Source organism: Lithobates pipiens, unplaced genomic scaffold (assembly GCF_037356315.1).
Source record: "Lithobates pipiens isolate NorthernLeopardFrog02 unplaced genomic scaffold, aLitPip1_a1.2 Scaffold_3, whole genome shotgun sequence".
NCBI lineage: Eukaryota > Metazoa > Chordata > Amphibia > Anura > Ranidae > Lithobates > Lithobates pipiens.
In genome coordinates, this window is record NW_027507790.1 from 145,562,933 (window position 1) to 145,583,016 (window position 20,084).

The 20,084-nt window shown below is 40.5% G+C and overlaps 1 protein-coding gene across 2 annotated transcripts in view; it reads right to left on the reverse strand.

The window, feature by feature from the left end:
• Window positions 1–20,084, reverse strand: part of LNPEP (leucyl and cystinyl aminopeptidase) — a 204,165-nt gene that overhangs the window by 50,970 nt on the left and 133,111 nt on the right. For both annotated transcript variants that reach the window (XM_077462351.1, XM_077462350.1), the window contains exons 10-12: window positions 10,196–10,356; window positions 4,894–4,982; window positions 2,396–2,579 (exon numbers count right to left, since the gene is read on the reverse strand). In XM_077462351.1, the coding sequence (XP_077318477.1) occupies window positions 2,396–2,579; window positions 4,894–4,982; window positions 10,196–10,356 (434 nt within the window). The remainder of the gene's footprint in view (window positions 1–2,395; window positions 2,580–4,893; window positions 4,983–10,195; window positions 10,357–20,084) is intronic.

Genomic DNA, 20,084 nt, shown 5'->3' on the forward strand with positions numbered 1-20,084 from the left:
AAAGGTCAGTGAGGGCTTGTTTCAAAGCAAATTTAACTGTACTGTACAGTACAGTACAAGATGCAGGCTTGGTCTTAGACTATATTATTATATGCAGCCACTATCAGGTGATTGGACACTGGCAAACAGAGTTGTTAGAACAGCAACCATATAACCTCTCCGACTCATTTTTTTGCTAGCTTCCTTAGGTGTTCAACATCATCTCTCTACTGAAAAAAAATGTAGCTTCTATACTGTAGATTCTTCTATCAGGATTCTGGCTTTATTTTAGCCAGCATGGCTGTCTTCCTTTTGGGCACTGGGTCCTGTGTTAGGCACTCTCACCTTGGCATGTGTTGAAGCACATTGAGTCAGCTACAGGTTGCTATACAAGTTCAAGGCTGTGGTCCATCAGCTGGTGAAGCCCTGTCAATAAGGACTTCCTAGAGGTAAAAAAATCCCAGGAGTGTGAAGACTGGGTGGAACTGTTCCCGGATATCATCTGTTGCTGTGGGTGCAGGAAAGTCAGAAATTTGCCTTTTAAACTAGGATCCTGGGGTGCTGTAGCTTCAATACTCCTCATTGTTCACATGGGAGTATGGATAGTGACCCTCTACATCTGTCTGGGCTGTTGGAAGCACAGGCTGTATTGCTTTTGTTTGTGCCACAGGCCAAAGAGTGGGCTGCTACAGCTTAATTACTGCATTGTAGCCATAAGACGATTCTATTCAGTATGTCAGATAGGCGGGAGTTAGCCATTCATTTATAGCTGGAGCAATTTTTTCCAGGCCCATGGGCGCATGTCTGTACATTCTGCCACTGCTCTTGTTTACTGCTTTTGCAATTCAATCTTTGATGATCTCCTGAGTACCCAAAGACTTTCGGGGAGTCCCTGTTAGTCTAAACCCCGTGCCCTGCACTGCACAATTAAGATAGTATTTTTTACTTACCTGTACAATTCTTTTCTTGGGGTACAGTACAGGACAAGGGTCCTTCTTCTGTTTCAGTGGTTCACTCCAATTGCTTGCTAAAAAAGCTGAGGCTTGCTGAGAGTGGGAGAGAGTATATGGGGGTTGTCTTAACTGTTTTTCCACTGTCTAATCAGGTGGCTGCAGCCAGAACCTTGATGGAGAAATTTCTACAGATAAAGAAGGCATTCCCTAACAACACCTAAGGACAGTTGCAAAAAATTGAGGCTTGCTGGAAGGAGGTGTTATAAGCCGGCTGTCTTAACACTTTAATTTGCCAGAGTCCAATCACCTTCAGGTGACTAGACAAAAAAATAAAAATAAAATAAAAGATTTTACTGGAACGTCAAAAACCCTATTTTAATAGTAAAGTGGTTCTAAAGGCTGAAGGTTTTTTTTTTTTAACCTTCATGCATTCTACAGTATGCATGAAGGTAAAAAAAAACCTTCTGTGTGCAGCTCCCCCTCAGCCCCCCGTAAAACTTATCGGAGCCCGATCTTGATCCAGTGATGTGCACAAGAGCAGCCCATTTCTCGTCTCTCTCCCTTCTCACTGGGTCAGCTCCTGCTGCTGCTGGCTGAGCACTGAGTTTCAATGGCTTGGGAAAGGGTACACACGAGTGCCCTATAGCAAGCGGATTGCTATAAGGAGCAAACAGCAGGGGGAGGAGCCCAGAGCGCCGATAGGGATCCAAGAAGAGGAGAATTGGGCCTGCTTTGTGGAAAACCATTGCACAGAGCAGGTAAGTAAGAGGTTTTGAATTTTCCTTTAATGTTAAATGCCCATAGCCTGGTCGCAGGTTCACTTTAAGTCTTCACACTGGTCAATGAGGCCTCCAACCACATAAAGCAATAAAGTATGCTTGGGAACTGTCAGGGCCAAGGTAAACTTTTACTGGAAGTTTTGCATATAGTTTAAACCACTTGTATTTCTGTATCATTTTGGTATGCAGTCTTCACTAAAGGGAACCTCTACCTACGCATTTTTTTTTTAATTATTCTACGCCCTGTCTGAATTACTTGGGCTTGGGAATTACAGGATGAATATATTTGCAGGCTATTATTGCAGCAGACTATTAATCTTATAATTGTAAGTGAAGTGTATTGGGATCTGAGCTAGTAGAGATGTGTACACAGTAAAAACCACAAGATGCAGAGATTTGTTCACTTAGCAATGTCAATAAATCAGCCATAAGCTAAAATGTCCAGAGCAAGTTTGAGGTCAGTGAATATTTCCTGTCCAGTATGAAATACAAACAACATTCCAATAAGCAATGAAACATTTTGCTGGCAGACAGCAAAAAATACATAGACAAGCGATAAATCATTCCTTATCACAGAGTTAAAGTGAAAAGCGCACATTTATTTTATGAATGCTGTCTGCATTTCATTAGCTAGATTAATAAAATAAAACAGCATACATAAGAGAACTGAAAATCAGTTATTACCTAGACAGGGCAAATATGTCATGGATCAAGTTGGCTCGATCACTTGCAGTTAGAAGAGTGTGATTATGTTGGAGTAGATCATTGAGCGCCGTCCAGCCTTCTGGGCCATAATCCACTATGTAGTATCCAGTCATCTTCACGTTAAACTTCAACCAGGATGGCTCACTTTGGAGAATAATTTTATCTGCAGAGATTGTAAGATGGAATCCTAAGTTACTCAAACATCAATAAACCTCATACACAAGATATCGGCCAAATGATTGAACTTTTTTTTTTTGGTGGAAGCTGGTCTCATACTGAAAATGAAGAGGCTACGTAAATTCTCGTCAAAAGAATACAACTTTGGAAGTGACGTACTGAATTATATTCTTTAATTTCCAAGCATGCATGGTCTTGGTCTTGCGTCTCCATGGATACTGTACTGATTAAACAAAAATTGTTCATTCTGGTATTGCACGCAAAACATTTTTTGTGTTTGTCCCTCTGGATAATTTCGCATGAACTGTGGTGCTCAGCTCATTAAAGCTATGTACGAACGATCAGATTCGAAAGTGGCATTTTTCGGCCGATTTTCTGATTGTGCGTACTAGGCTTTATTTTATGATAATGGGTCAGTCGATCCAAAACTAAGATTTCAGTTCAGAGGAGAGGTCAATCGCTGAATAGTCCACAATGTTTTAGCTCCTTGTGGTCTCTCTTTACATCTGCATTTTTTTCATGTGAAAAGTTAACACAACTCTTTTTAGACAACAAATATATGAAGGACATATTGCAACAATTTAATACACACTTACTATTTGCTGAAATTAAATACTTAAAATCCATAGGTAGAAAATGCATGCAGTACATATAAGACTACCTAAGAATATTTGTCAAGTAGAAATCTTTGTACAAGAACAGTGCTTGTGTGAGAAAATCTTTAGATAGCAATATGTATGTGTGTACGTAGCCCTATATGTAAAAAACAAAAACGCATAGTCATATACAGTACTATTTAGTTTCCATGTTTCCTAAATTTCTGGGATGGGAAGCAGTGGCGTCGCTAGGGGGTGGCTACTGGGGCTATAGCCCCGAATCTGGGGCCCATAACTCTGAGTCTCTTACCTAGGGTTGGCTTTGGGCTCCATCTGCTATACCAGTCTGCCGGGCAATGTAATTGTCGGGATCCGCAACACAGGGATTACTCTGGACTATTTGATAAACTTAGGCAGTGCATATATGTATAGATTCCACCTAAGTCACAGGTTTTAGACAAGTTATACAAGTAGAAGGTTCAAAAAACAAACAATTTATATCCCTTAGATATTTAATTGATGTGCTGGGTGAGCATAGTAATATATCCACACAATAAAGACCCAAGTCCACAATCTATATGATTGTATTAGATGAAGTCCATAAGTCAAACAGAATAGTAACAAAAGTAGGAGGGGAGGAGGAAAAAAGGAGGAGGAAAAAAGGAGGAAGAGGAGGAGGAAAAAAGGAGGAAGAGGAGGAGGAGGAAAAAAGGAGAAGGAGGAGGAAAAAAGGAGAAGGAGGAGGAAAAGAGGAGGAGAAGGAGAAGGAGGAGGAAAAGAGGAGGAAAAGAGGAGGAGGAGGAAAAGAGGAGGAAAAGAGGAGGAGGAGGAAAAGAGGAGGAGGAGGAGGAGGAGGAAAAGAGGAGGAGGAGGAGGAGGAGAAAAAGAGGAGGGAGGAGAAGGAGGAGGAAAAGAGGAGAGACCATCCATGCTCACGGCCGCCATCCAGGGGAAACAGAAACCGTGATCCCAGTAGAATTAGCTTTGAAGAAGGGGCATGGCCATCAAGTCATTCACAGCCTGTACGTTCAGGAAACGCATTGCATCCCAGTGAAGTCACCCCCCTTTGCCTGGATACCAGCTTGCACTTCAAGCCTCGTCTTGATGCATACTCCACCACAGCCGGCAGAGAACCATCTAGCGGTGTACGAGAAGACTACACAGTACATATCCACAGGAGAATAAAGGATTGATTACACTGAAGACACCCCCGTTGTTGGGACTATACAATGCCTGTTTTTAACTCCTAAAATGTGAGTTGCCATTTTACTATTCTTTACTTTATATTAAACCTGTACAAAATCTGAACCTAGAGGTGCCTCTTCTCCACTTCTTGTTTTTGCAGGTTTCAGACAACAATCCTCTAATGCCTATGGATGCCATAAGATACACTTACAATAAAAATTAAAGCCATATGCAATACTAAAAGTAAAATCAAAAAAATCCAGCACAGTATTTTCCCACAGATACCAAGCTAAAAGCTAATCTGCCCATGACAGCTAATGAACATGGAGGACAGAAGAGAGAAAACAAAGTTCATTATAATGGGTTCGCCTGCACACAATTCATACATAGTGGTACACAATCTCACACGCCCAAGAAGCTTAGGAGAGGAAACAAAAATAAAAAAACAAAAACTAGCCTTACTACTTACTTAGAAATGCATTTATTACATGAAACAGAGTCTTTATATATTTTACTCACCCTCCGTTTGATTGAGCAAGTGGACTGATTCACAAGACGTTCCGTCACAAGGACCATAGGTATAGGATAGAGGTACATGCCATATGGTACTATAAAAAACAAAACAAAACAAAACCAAAAATAAATAAAAACCACAATCTTATTAGCAAGTATGCCATCTAAATAGATGTTGTACTAGAAATATGCAATGCATGCTATGATGCTGAATAAAATATTACATATATAAACCTGACATGCACCATCTAAAGCCATCCAGCTGTTAAATAACTTTGATTAACATGACATGAGTGGACTCCATCATTTCTATGTCAGCTTTAGGGCTTGTGTACATGATTATATTTGCTTGTCTTAGAACTGCTTTTCTTTTAATGGGAATGTGGGAAAAGTCCGAATGGAGGGTTGTAGCTCAGAAGATAGCTGAAAAGCACACGGAAACAGGTAGCAAAGGCCAATTGGCACAAGCCTTTAGAAATCACCCTGCTCGGAGGCCACTAGTATTCATCTGTAAAACTACTGTAGACACAGAAGAAGAAGATGAAGATGTTGGTGGCTATGGTCACAATGCTGGTGATCTCCAGCCTACTTATGCCTCTGTCTAGATGTACTCTCTACAGCGTTGGCTGCACACCATTTCTGTGGACTGGCTTGCTGCGGTGACAATGGACCATGCTTGCACAATCTATGTCCACGTGGCTGCCTGTAGAATTCACTGGGAGAGCACGTGACAAGGTAACAATGCAGTAGCATTAATGGAAAACAGTTGTCACCCTATAACAGGAAGTCCCTAAACAGAAACCTTCACAATAGAAAGATCAATTATTATTGTAATAAAAGCAATAGATCCTAGAGAATAAAATGCCGGTCGTTGCAATACTTTGTCACACCGTATTTGCGCAGCGGTGTTACAAGCGCACTTTTTTGGGGAAAAAAATTCACTTTTTAAAATATAAAACAAACAGTAAAGTTAGCCCAATTTTTTTTTTATATTGTGAAAGATAATGTAACGCTGAGTAAATTCATATCCAACATGTCACGTTTCAAAATTGCGCCCGCTCGTGGAATGGCGACAAACTTTTACCCTTAAAAATCTCCATAGGCGACATTTTAAAAATTCTGTTGGTTGCAGGTTTTGTGTTTTTGCTAGGTGCTTTGAACACTGGTTTTCATATGCGGGCGCTACTCACGTACGTGTTCGCTTCTGCACGCGAGCTCAGCTGGACGCTTCGCATTTCAATTTTTTTTTCTCATTTATTTTACCTTATACACAAAAAAAACAAAACAAAAAAACAAAAAAAAACACGTTACTTTTATTCCTATTACAAGGAATGTAAACATCCCTTGTAATAGAAAAAAGCATGACAGGTCCTCTTAAATATGAGATCTGGGGTCAAAAAGACCTCAGATCTCATATTTACACTAAAATGCAATAATAATTATAAAAATAAATCATCATTAAAAAAAAAAAAAATGACCCTTTACAGTGGTTGTAAACCCTTACAAACCACTTTGACCTACAGGTAAGGCTAGATTAAGGCTTACCTGTAGGTCCAAAAAATATCTCCTAAACCTATACGGTTTAGGAGATATTTACCTGAAGACAGCCACCGCTGTCTACGGCGCATGCACCATAGACAGCAGCGTGCAGGCGCACTGGGTAAGCCGCAGATCGTGACGATTTGCCATGAGTGTCGGCTCCCGTGCGTGGGAGTGACATCATCGCTGCTCCGGTGAATCACAGCGCCGGAGCAGCGAGACCCACCGAGAAGATGGACACTCCGGACTACAGGGGACAGCGGTGACTTCGCTGGCTCCTGTGTCAGGCAAGTGACACATAATGGACTACTATGTGATGCATAGTAGTCCATTATGCTTTACCTTTGCAGGGAATACCTTTGATGGGTTTACTTCCTCTTTAAGAGCTATGGGCGGAAGTGACATTTTGACGTCCCTTCCGCCCTGCATTGTCATGGTGATGGGTGGGGGCCATCTTCCCCTCACTTGTCTCCATGTCAGCCCAGGGGACAGATGCGGTCACCTCTGCCACTGCCGACAGCTCCGGTAAGGGGGTGGAGGTCACCGGATCACAGCGGGAGGGGGGCCCCTCTCCCGCAACCGATAAAGGTGATCTCGCAACGAATCCACCACAGAGACCACTTTTATCTTGTACTGGACCTCTGGCCGAACGCGGGGACACCGGGGTTATGGCAGCTAGCTGCTGCCATTACAACGATATCATAGTAGGGATGCACATCGGTATGCGGCGGTCCGGAAGTGGTTCTTAAGCCAGCCATAGATGGTTTGAATCATGTATGGGCTGAATTTACCAGCTTGTACTTGGGTACAACCTGTCTGCCAGATTTTACATGTGATTATTGTAGGGAAGGAAGCCTTCCCCACCCGGAACATGCAATGGTTTGGCAGGAGGGATTCCTGTCAGTACAGTTTGTGCAGAAGAGAAATGCTCTCCATCTATGGCAGACCCTACTATGTTTTTCTTCTTCTGTCCTTTGTGAGCTCCTGAACCCCTCCTTTTCCCTATCACTTCGTTTTTTTGGAACGAGCAGTGCATGTGAGTTGTGGTCATGTGCACGGTACTATGCACACTATAAATCCCATAGTCCCAAGTCCATCTCAGGAGTGAGCAAGAGTGGGTGGCTACATTCCTATATTTAGTGGGTGCATTGAGAATGAACGTAGCCACACTCTTTCACACTGGGGCTTCGCGTGCGCTGGCGGTAAAGCGCCGAAAAAGGGCTAAAACCGTCCACAAAGCACCGCTTTGCAGGCAGGTTTGCAGCGCTGCCCCATTGTTTTCAATGGGAAGGGGCGCATTAGGGGTGGTAAATACACCACTCCTACAGCGCTACAAAGATGCAGCTTGCAGGACTTTGACTGCCCTGCAAGCGCACCGCTCCAGTGTGAAAGGCCTCGGGGGTTTCACACTGGGGACACAGCAGCAGCTGTTTCAGGGTGCTTTGCAGGTGCTATTTTTAGCACTTTAGCACCTGCAAAGCACCTCAGTGTGAAAGCAGCCTAACAGGAAGTCCAATCACAGCAGCAGAAAATATTTTTTTTTTAAACCAGACTTTTCCACCCAAGGTACGTCATATGACATCCTGGGCTTTGAGCAGGGATATCTGAACGATGCCTACAGCTGCAGGCATTTAGAGATTTTTTCAAGCTGGCGATTCCCTGCACCATAAGAACAATGATAGCTGTTCAGCCATTTGATTGTTCTTACCTCCCCCTCCCCCTTTGGTGCTTCTACTGGCTTGCCCATGTGACCGGAGAAGGAGTCCGACGGTGGTGAAAGTTCACCATAGAGAATACCAGTGACCAGATGGTCCCCAGCAGTCTCTAGGACTCGGAGGCCTGGACATGATGTTATGACGTCATGCCCAGCTTGGCAGTTGTAAATACTGCCGTGTACTCGATTGGAAAGCCAAGATCGTTTTTTTGTTTATCTCAGGCTATCCAGCCTGGAGGAGTGATGTGGGGTCTTATTGACCCCAGATCTCTCCATAAAGAGGACCTGCCATGCCCTATTCCTATTACAAGGGATGTTTACATTGCTTGTAATAGGAATAAAAGTGATCCAAAAAAAAAAATGTTAAAAAGGGAAAGTGTAAAAAAAAAAAAAAAAAAAATGAAAATAAAATATATTTTATTTAACCCCTTGCCGACTGGCTCACACCGATATACGTCGGAAGAAGGGCACATACAGGCATATTAACGTACCTGTACATTGCCCTTTAAGATGCGGCACTGCGAGCTCCGTGACTGATTGCGGGTCCTCTGGACTCGATGTCCGTGGGCATACCCGCGATCGTCTCACGGAAAAGAAGAACGGGGAAAGTGCTGATGTAAACAAGCATTTCCCCGTTCTGCCTAATGACGCGGACTACCGCTCCCTGTGATCGGGACGCAGATTGCCGCAATTACTAGTAAAAAAAATAAAAATAAAAATTAATAAAAATGCCATAAAACTATCCCCTAATTTGTAGACGCTATAACCAAACCAATCAAATGCTTATTGCGATTTTCTTTTATCAAAAATATGTAGAATATATATATCGGCCTAAACTGAGGAAAATAAATGTTTTTTTATATTTTTTGGGGGGATATTATAGCAAAAAATAAAAAATACAGCTTTTTTTAAAAATTGTCACACATTTTTGTTTATAGCGCAAAAAAATAAATAAACGCAGAGTTGATCAAATACCACCAAAAGAAAGCTCTATTTGTGGGGAGAAAAAAAGGGACCTCAATTTTGTTTGGGAGCCACATCACACGACCGCGCAATTGTCCGTTAAAACGACGCAGTGCCGAATCGCAAAAAATGCTCTGCTCTTTGGGGAGCCAAATGGTCCGGGGCTGAAGCGGTTAAAGTTCCCACTATACTCGCACACAGAAGTGAACGCATACATATGTCGCTCCCACATATGTAAACGGTGTTTAATCCACACATGTGAGGTATCCCCGCAAAATCTAGAGGGAGAGCAACAATTCTATCTACCATTCTACTCTAAAAAGATAACCTGTAAAAAACGTTAAGGTGTCGTCTATGGAGGTTTTTAAGTACCGAAGTTTGGTGCCATTCCACGAGTCTGGGCAATTTTAAAGTGTGACATGTTAGGTATCTATTTATACTCAGTGTAACATCATATTTCACGTTATACAAAAAAATTGTCTAACTTTAGTGTTTTTATTTATTATTTTTTTTATTCATTTTTTTTCGACTTTTTTTGCGTTTGAAAAATTTCTTGCACAAATACCATGTGATATAAAAGTTGCAATGACCATCATTTTATTCCCCAAGGTCGCTGCTAAAAAATACATACGGTAATATTTGGAGGTTCTGAGTAATTTTCGAGCAAAAAAATTAGCATTTTTACACATAGGAGCAGAGTGCCAGAATTGGCAAGGATGGCAAGTGGTTAAGCTCACAGATTATATTAAAGCGTGGCCCTTTTTTGGAAAAAAGTAAAAGAACAGTGCTGTGCAACATACCTAAAAAACAAACAAACAATCATGCCCATCTTCATAAGCCAAATACACAGCATATTATTGCTCCGTACACAGTAGAGGGTAATGCATCTTCCTGAACTTGCATTTAAGAGTGCCCACCAACCTGCTTGTTTATGCTGCAATGTATTAGGTTATGCATCATACCATCATCTAAACACATATTCTTTTCCTCACATCTACTCCAGTGGAAAAAAGGTTGCAAGTCTACTTTAACATTTGCCAAACATGTCAAAAACAATGAAAAGCAACATATAACCAGGCAAGACGCACACACCTGGAGTTCCCAGTGGCATTAGCTGGATTTACAGCTCGTATGAATCGCTTCTGACTCACTGACACTTCCTTCCCCTTCCTCGCCACCGTCACCAGAGGATATCCAGCTTGCCGTGTCCAGGTCCTCATCATGTTCTTCACATCTGGATTGGATTTGGTGACCTGAAAAGTGAAATGTTTGTATCCTGTCACATGACAAATATGAACACTGGAACTGATAAGAAGTGTCATCAGAACGCTCTCAGATGGTCCTTCATAAAAATGTCTTTTTGAAGGGGAGGGGGGAAAATTCTGCATTTCATACTGAAATATCACCCAAATCAAAATTTATAGTTAGGAATACCATTGTAAACTCTCATTGAACTCTTTTTAATTAAATTATTTCCTGTGCTGTTGACGAACAGCAAAATTGTTTACTGTACATATTATTAACAAAACACCAAGAAAGAGATTTTCTCTTGCCTGTAATAAGCTCACATTTTTTTTTTTTAATACAAACTCAATGTTTATGAACAATTATATAATACAGTAAGAATGTTAGCATGTTGTTATCAGTGGGAGTCCTCAGTGGCTCGCTAACATTTTTGCAGTATTTCAAAATTGAACGTTAACTGAAGTTTTGCAAAAATCCTTAAAAGATGTATAACCACATGTATCTGCCTTTTTATTAACAGTTGAAGCTTCAGAGTAACATTCATATTTTGGCTAGGGACCTATTATTTACAAGTACACGCAATACCAAAACTATATACATTTTGATATTTGGGAGGAGACAAACAAGTGATGATATGGTTTTTAAACACTTTTTACAATTTATTTATTTTAAAAGGCCAAACAAATAAAAAAAAAAAATAGAAAAAGTATGCCAGTTTGAATAGAGGTAATTTTTTGTTTACAAACTTTTTTATTTGGTACAAAAGGTGGTACAAAATATATAGTACAGTAGTATAAAACAAAATCACAGAGTTCAATATACATTTGAGCATATAATAAACATATGTGGTATAAATAACCTTCCTTGACAGTAAAAAAAAAAAAAAAAGGGAAAAAAGGGTGAATTCTGTCATATTTTTGGGTATTTATATTTTTAATTCTTTTTGGGGGGGTAACACTTACTTTATATATGTAGGCAACTCAAGTTTCAAAGACTAGATATAAATGTGGACATTATTCGGGGTTGAAAAACTCATTGCTATGTTCAAACCATGGATCCCATTTTTTATTGTATATATGCATAGTGTTTTGAACAGAATGAAATATTTTTCTCCATTAAGTTAATGTTTAGAATCCTTGTCTTAAGATGTCTTAGTGGGACTGTAGATGATTTCCAGTGATATGCAATTAACCAGTGGACTGCTACACATATAGTATGGATTAATCTCATATTATGAGTGGGGAGATCTATAATTGGGGAGAAGAGGAGGCAGTTGTGTAATGATAAAACTATATTTTTATCTGATGTTTTGGAAGCAAACTTTTCTAGTTGCCTCCAAATATAGGTGATCTTATCACAGGCCCAGAAAATATGTGAAAGAGATCCTATAGAGTGGCATTCTCTAAAGCATGTAGGGGAGGAGGAAGGGAAGATGGTGTGGAGTTTAATTGGGGTGTAATACCATCTAGTGAATAATTTTAAGGCAGTTTTTTTAACGGCAATAGATTTTGTACATTTATGCAAATTATTTATACAAACATCCCAATTAACCGCAGTGTACGAGAAATTTGATTCTTGTTCCCATTTAATCATGTATGGGAGTTTGTTTATGCTTGTAGTGTTAGATAGATTAAAGTATACTTCCGAGATAAAGCCACGTTTTCTAGGTGATTTAAGGCAGAGGTTTTCATAGAAGGATGGAGCTTGAGTATGCGTGGTTTGATAAAAAATTGTTTAATCTTAAGATAATTGTTAAGTTCTGTTTCTGGGACTTGATATTTTGCCTTGAGGGAAGAGAAAGAAATTAAATTTGAGCCTTCAATGAAACAATAAAGAAATGTGAGGTTATTATTAATCCACCAAGTAAGATCTGCAGGGTCTTGAAGGTAGTGGTGGAGTTTTGGGTCTCCTATACAGGAGGCGTGTGGTGGGGTTTTGGAGATAAGATTACATTTTTGGTTATACAATTTCCACAATTGGTAAGACTGAGGCCGCGTACACACGGGCGGATTGTCTGCCCAACTTAGTCCGCTGAACCGTGTTTCAGCGGACAATCCGCTCGTGTGTGGGCTTCAGCGGACTTTTTCAGCGGACAGTCTGACGGACTTTGTCTTTCGGAATTTCCGTAATTTTGTCCGCTGAAACTTGGTTTTGTCCGTCCAAACTTGGTTTCAGCGGACAGTCCGCTCGTGTGTAGGCAAGTTGGACGGACTAAGTATGGCGCATGCTCAGAAAGGATTTACACAGCCGAAAGTTGCATTGCAGTGTATTGGACGTCGTTTTTCTAGTCCCGTCGTACGTGCTGTACACATCGCGCAAGTTTTCAGCGGACTGTCTGTTCATCGTGTGTGGTCAAGTCCGTTCATTCAAAATTTGGACGGACTGTCTGTCGGATTGTCTGACGAACTTAGTTGGCCAGACAATCCGCCCGTGTGTACGCGGCCTGAGAGACAATTTGATTCAAAGAGTAAATTTTTGGGTTGGGAATTTTGTTTCCCCAAAGTAAACTTTAAAGGGCGAATGGGAAAATGGATTTTTTTTCGAATGCGACCCATGGAACCCTTGGGTTCGGGATATGCCATTGGGAGATTTGGGTTAATCTGGGTGACAGGTAATATAACCAGAAATCAGGGAGGCCCAGTCCTCCCTGTTTTTGGGATCTATATAGAATTAATTTTGAAAGGCGCGGGTGAGAGTCTGACCAAATAAATTTATTAATATCGGATTGAAACTTCGTAATCAATGCTTTATTAAGTCTGACAGGGAGCGCTCTAAATAAATATAGAATTTTGGGGAGTAGTGTCATTTTAATTGCCGTTATCCTGCCCAGGAATGAGATTTTATATGATTTCCATATTTTCAATGTGGCTCTCAGCTTATGTATCAATGGAATGTAATTTTTAGTCCCTAAATCCAGAAAAGTAGGGGTAAGGTGAATACCTAGGTAGGGGAGAGAATCTAAAGAATAGGAAAAATTGAAAGAGGTACGTAGGGATTCCAGGTTTGAGGTTGGTATATTTATCGGCATACCCAACGACTTAGAAACGTTTACTGTTAAGCCTGATAGAGATGAGAAAATGTTAAGCGTTTGTAATAGGTTGGGTAATGCTTCATGAGGTTGAGAGAGGAAAATTAACATATCGTCTGCATACATGCTTAATTTATATGAATTATGTGTTGTGGAGTAGCCCTTAATGCCATCATGAAGAAGGATAGATGTAGCTAATGGTTCAATCGCTAGTGCGAATAATAGTGGGGAAAGGGGACATCCCTGCCGTGTTCCTCTACTAATTTTGAAAAAATCTGAATTGCAACCTGGAATTCTAATTCTCGTGGAGGGGTTGTGATAAAGTGCATGAAAAGCATGCACAAATGCTCCATCGAAGCCATATCTTTGAAGGATTAGATCTAAAAATTTCCAGGAGACACTGTCAAATGCCTTATTAATATCCAGGCTCAGCATTAACAGGGGTTTAGAGCGTAAGTTTGCATCCTGTATAATGTTAGTGACTAGTCTGATGTTAACAGTAATTTGTCTTCCCGGGATAAAGCCAGATTGAAAAGGGGAGATACGTGTGGGGATGATTGAGGAAAGTCTATTGGCTAGGAGTCTACTGAAAATCTTCAGATCGTTGTTTATAACAGAGATTGGTCTGTAGTTTTGTGGTAGTGTGTGATCTTTATTAGGTTTTGGGATGAGAGACATATTGGCCAATAACATTTCCTCTGGGAATTGTTCCCCTTTTAGGATCTTATTGAATACTTTCATGAGGTGGGGAATTAGAAGTTGTTGATATTGTTTGTAGTATAGCGATGTAAAACCGTCAGGGCCTGGAGCTGAGTTTTTTTTTTAAAGAGACTTAATAATTTGAACCAATTCTTCTTCAGAGCAGGGTGAATTCAGAGTATCCTTTTGGTTTTGATTTGAGGGAAAGGGATATTTTTCAGCCAGGAATGTGAGGAGGGAGGGAGTGGGAGGAATAGAGGTAATTTTAAGACAAAATAGTTTTTGCTATACAAAGAACTAAAATTAGTTCTGTGATTTTCCCTATTTATCATGACATTAAAATGATGCTTTACTGAACTCTACAAAATTGAATGATACAAGAAAACACAACTATAGAAAGTACAGTATAAAAATTACCAAAACGTCTTAACATGGAAATTTATAGCTAGGCAACTCCTATCCAAATATTGATTAGTGGTTCCAAATTAATAATAACTACTGCAGTAGGGAACAGACAACAGAGATACACTCCACATCTTTCCACATAACTGTTCTGCTTTATTATGACGCAATTAAAGATTTTCATGCGGTTTGTGTAAGAACTCCAGTTTCATGTTTCAAAAAGAAAATTTTTTCCTGCCGATATTATACATTTCTCATTGCTTGCTCTGTCGTTAGTTTCAGCTAGATAACACAAGTCCTTAGTTTCCATCGGACACTATTTTCCTAATGTCATAACGTAATAAATGCTAACTACACCCGGCGGTCATGCATGCCACTACACTTACAAGGAAAAAAAGGGGCACATCATTTCACAAACCACACATTCTGCTTTGGAATTTCAAAATAAATACATAAAAAGGCCCAACAAGATATATATATGACAGAACAGAAAACGCTCAGCCAGATCAAAAACTATACAACAACTGGCCGCAGGTGGCATCTATCCTAACAGGGTGTGTGGATTTGATGTGATAGGTCTGTTACATTTAAATTGTATTTATTATTACTCTCACATCATGGACCGCACATCAAGTTATTATCAGACCTCTAGATTTCATTTTTGTAGAAAAACGTATGTATCCCATCCAGCTTGCCTTTGTTAAATATTATGGCAGCTGTATTCCAATTAACAACCTCATCTTTTTTTCTCTCATAAATGTAAAATTCCAAAATTGTTATCTAAACTAATCCCATTTTATAAAAATTTTCCCATTAACCTGGATTTAATTTCCAACCAAAAGGTTGTCTAAACCAGTTACAATATATAAAATATATCTATATTATTAATAAAAAAAAAAAAAAAAAAAAAAAAAACATATCAGAAATGAATACTCAATTGATAATCTCAATATCACATCCCAATTCTAAATATATATATATCCAGAGATATATTTCCTTAAATTAAGACATTTTCCACTATCAAAGGATATTCAATTTGTGTAATACACGGTTAAATGTAACCTTCATTTTACCATGTTTGGAAAACAGAGTCAAAATAATTGTGATCACATTGTTTATAATTAAATTAATTGACCCGGCACATTTTGTTATAAATGTTTTGTCTAAAAAACAGAAATTGGCATGGTGTCCTTCCAGTTTTTCACTGATCTCTCATCCCGGCTACATTCTTTCATGAGTGTGCAAAGGAGGGGGTCACATCTGCATACATGACACACAAGAAATCGAACGAAAGGTTCCAGCATTCACACACATACACAAATCTCTCTCTAAAATTGCTTACATTTTTCCCCATTTGTACATGACACATGCATATCATTGCCTCACTTTCTTTTAACTCTCTTTAATATTACCCTGCTTAAATTCTGCTTTTCTTTGCATCCCATATTTCAGCTTCTATGATCAGATGGGCAGCCATAGTGCTCATCCTATCTTCTCTTTCTGACAACATATAAAGTATTCTGTTTTAATGCTCATTTCTCCATTTTGACTTTACTAGTTGTAGTGCCTGACCCAAAATGCATCCCACAACTTCACATCAAAATGTCCCTTTCTGTCTGTGTTGTCACCCTTGATCCATCCTGCTCACATAGATAGCCGTTTCTCTAGCTATTTACTCTGCATGATTCTTAGTCCCTGTGGACTTTAGTGATAACCCAGTTACCCATTGTGGAGCCCTGTCCACTTTAATCTAGAGCAGGGATTTTTTTCAGGGGGAATTTGGTGGAACTCCCTCCACCACCTCTGGCTCAGACCCTTTGTCTGGTTTCTGTGTTTACAAGTGACAGATCTGCACTCTGTGGGCAAACCCCCTTGAACTCTGTGCTCTGTATGTAATGCAGTCCTGATATTTAATGCCCCTTTAAGACACTTCTACTGTTTGTGAAATATGACCACACTCACTATTTGATGTGATTTGGAGGGTGTGTGGTGGGAGGGGTTTTGGGGGGTCGTGGTTGAGTTCCAGCACCTATTGTTTGAGGGGAAAAAAACCCTGTTCTAGGGGCTAAGTATAGGCAGAAATGCACCTTCGGTTCATATATTTTATAGTGCTCCTCTTGCGCTGGGCATTTTTGAGGGTCTCTTACCTTTCATTCCCTTAATTTAATGCCCATAATGACTGGCCAGTCTTCTCTTGTCTCTGCTTGTGCTTATACCCTCTTGTCTCTAAAACTATTTTATCTAGAAGATGTTTATAGATAGGCAACTGCTATCCTCATATTGATTGGTGGTTCCAAATTAATAACTACTGAAGTAGGGAACAGACACCAAAGATACACTCTGCATCTTTCCACATAACTGTTCCGCTTTATTATGACGCAATTGAAGGTTTTTATACACATGATTATGTAGGCATCACATTATTATTACAATTGTACGTGTATGGTAACAAGAGGCGTAACATAGGCAGACTAATTCCAATTAGGACTCAAAAGAATGCAAACGTGTAATGAAAACATTAGTAGGGCTGCAACTAACGATTATATTCATAATCGATTAATTGGCCGATTTTTTTTTTTTATATATGATTTTTAATCGAAAAAATTAAGTAATATGCAATTTTTCCATTTATTTAAAAGTAATAATGAAAAAACTGAGTGTAAGGGTCCTTTCACATGGGGCGGATCAGTGCTGATCCGCGCCGTGGATATCCGCTAGCTCAGCGGGGTTCGCTGGAGCAATCTCCGCTGAGCAGGAAGATGACAGGTCCGTCTCTGCACACTGCGCAGGGACGGACCTGTCACAGCACCGCTCTCCCCTATGGGAGATCGGGTGACGACGGACCGTAGTGTCTGTCGTCACCCGATCCGATAACGGATGGAAAAATAGCTTTTTCCTCCGTCACACTTTTTCGGATCAGAGCGGGTCGGATGTCAGCGGACTTGTCACAGCTGACATCCAACGTTTCACAGACCTCTATGGAGCATCTGTTCAGGTCCGCCAGAAAAAATGACAGGCGGACCTGAACGGATCGTCCGTGTGAAAGGGGCCTTACACTCAAACTGCAGAATAAAACACCAATGATGGAGTAACACTATCCCCCTCCCCCCCCCCCAATAAAATGCAGCTCATTACAAGAATAAAAACAGTCAGCATATCACTGATGATTTGTGCCAAGCTCACCACCGATCAAAGTTCCTCCAAACAGATCGCCGTGATGAGTCCCGGGATGACGCCTATTGGTGAAAATCATCAGTGATATGCTTGTAATAAGCTGCATTTTATTGGGGGGAAGATAGTGTTATACCTTTTATTTAAATAAACAATGTGGCTGTGCCGAGCAAGTGGAAAGGCTTTGATAGGATTAGATAATAACCAACTACTATCTAATAGATAGTAGTTAGTTAGTTATTAGGTTAGATTTGTTGTAAGTTTTTCTGCGACCCATGAAAAAAACTAACCCGCTTTGGCGCATGCACGGAAGCGTCCAAGATGGCCGCATAGACCGGGAGCTCCGCGCCACCCTGGACTAACGTTCGCCGCCACGACTTTCTGAGCCCTCGTTTTTACCGGTAAACGGTCACATCGGATTGGGGAAAACGCAGGCTTCACACGAATGCCCGGTTCTAAGTCCCGACGGAACCCCAAACCCGCGCTTTCCACAGCGTTAGAGAGGTCAGGCCGATCCAAGATGGCCGCCGTTACCTCACAACACACAGCCTGCAATGAGGAATCCATAGCGGACCAAGACTACACAGTTAAGCACCTCTCTTCAACTTCAAACGGCACAGTGAGTGAAATTCAACCCGGGACCCCATCCCCAGCATCCACGGACCCCCTTCTGAGACATATTGGGGGGGAAAGTAACCCATCCATACAGCATATATTACCTATCAGCTTTGCCCCATGGGACATAGTTCCTAGAGATGCGCCCTCACCTCCCACAGACTTTGCCTCCATGATGAACGCATTCTCCCAAATGTTGTTCAGAGGTTTATCTCAGACTGCCACACAGATCACAGCTTCCATCCATGCTGATTTGCAACAAATAGGAACCAGGATTGATGCAATAGAGCAACAATCAGATCAGTCATGCCTACGCATTAACCAAAACACAGCCAGGATTCAAGAACTCCAGGATCATTTGGAAACAGCCACAGCCAAAATTGACGACCTCGAAAATAGGTCGAGGAGATATAATTTCCGTGTTAGAGGCATTCCTGAATCTATCAAGGACATTCATCTCGCTATCCAAGACCTCATCAAAAGTTGAATTCCCACAATTTCACAGGATCGTCTAGAATTAGACAGGGCTCACAGGGCTCTGCAACCTCTTCGCACAGATGGTCTTCCTAGAGACATTATAGTGAAACCTCACTACTATTCAGTGAAAGAAGAGATAATGAAAGTTTCCAGAACCTCAGATTCTCTGTCATTTCAGGATCATTCCATACAAATTTTTTCCGATCTATCACCATACACGGTCCAAAAACGACGAGCTCTTAAACCACTACTTCAAGTTCTGACGAGCAAAGAAATCCCTTACAGGTGGGCCTTTCCTATACGCCTGAATTTTTCATATCACAATAAACCATACCATTTCTCGACGTTCCAAGATGGAGAACGACTTCTGCTTCAGTTGGGATTGATTAATCAGGAACTTCCACAGACTCCTACACCGAAAGGAACCTCTTGATCCAAACGCCCCTCACCGACAAGCCCCTTGACGCAAATATGGCAGAAACAGATGCCCAAGAGGTCGAGGGAATCTCCAACAACCTGAATATACACCTGAACTGTCAAATTTTTTGTTTGAAAAATTGACTTCCTTACGGTTTGTCCTCAGGGCCGAACCTTTACCCGGGCCGGGTTGATAATAGGTCCTGTTTTTCCTTGGAAAATCTCCAGGTTTTTTTTTTTTTCCTCAAGAAGAAATTATTTTTATTTTTTATTTTTTTTTGCTTCCAATGTGGAAAATTTAAAAATATCTTTTCTTTTTGACATATAATTTTACTGTGGTGCCTGTATTACCCTCCTCTTCCTCTATAATTGTATTATTTATTTCTCTCTCCAATTGACCTTTTGGCTTTATATTTGATGTTTTTTTTTTTTTTTTCTCTTATAATGGCTCTTTATGCCATTAATTCATGGTCACCCACTTTGTAGAGGAAGAGGAGGGCAGCTGCTCATTATTTATATATCCCCTATGCTTATTTTAGTAGGTGCTCAGATTTTTTTTTTCTGGTTTCAGTACCAGAGGATAATTAACCTCTGCGGCAGGATTGTCCAGGGTGGGTACAATGCACCCCCCTCTTTACTTCGATAGGAGAACTAAATCTCCTACCGGGGTTTGACTGCAGCGTCCCTTTAGGGCCGCTTTGGGATTTTTCCCTTCCCATTTTATTTATTGTATACATTACTAATTTTTTCTGTCTTGAATTACTATTTTATATAATGCATATTCTGATGTTCTTTTATTTTTTTCCTCTTTTTCTAGCTCTATTCTCTCTTTACCTTCTTCTTCCCCCCTTTTCATCCTCTCTTTCTTACCCTTCCCATTCTACCCACATCCTCCTTCCTATCTCCCTTGTACAGGATCAGGGCCTG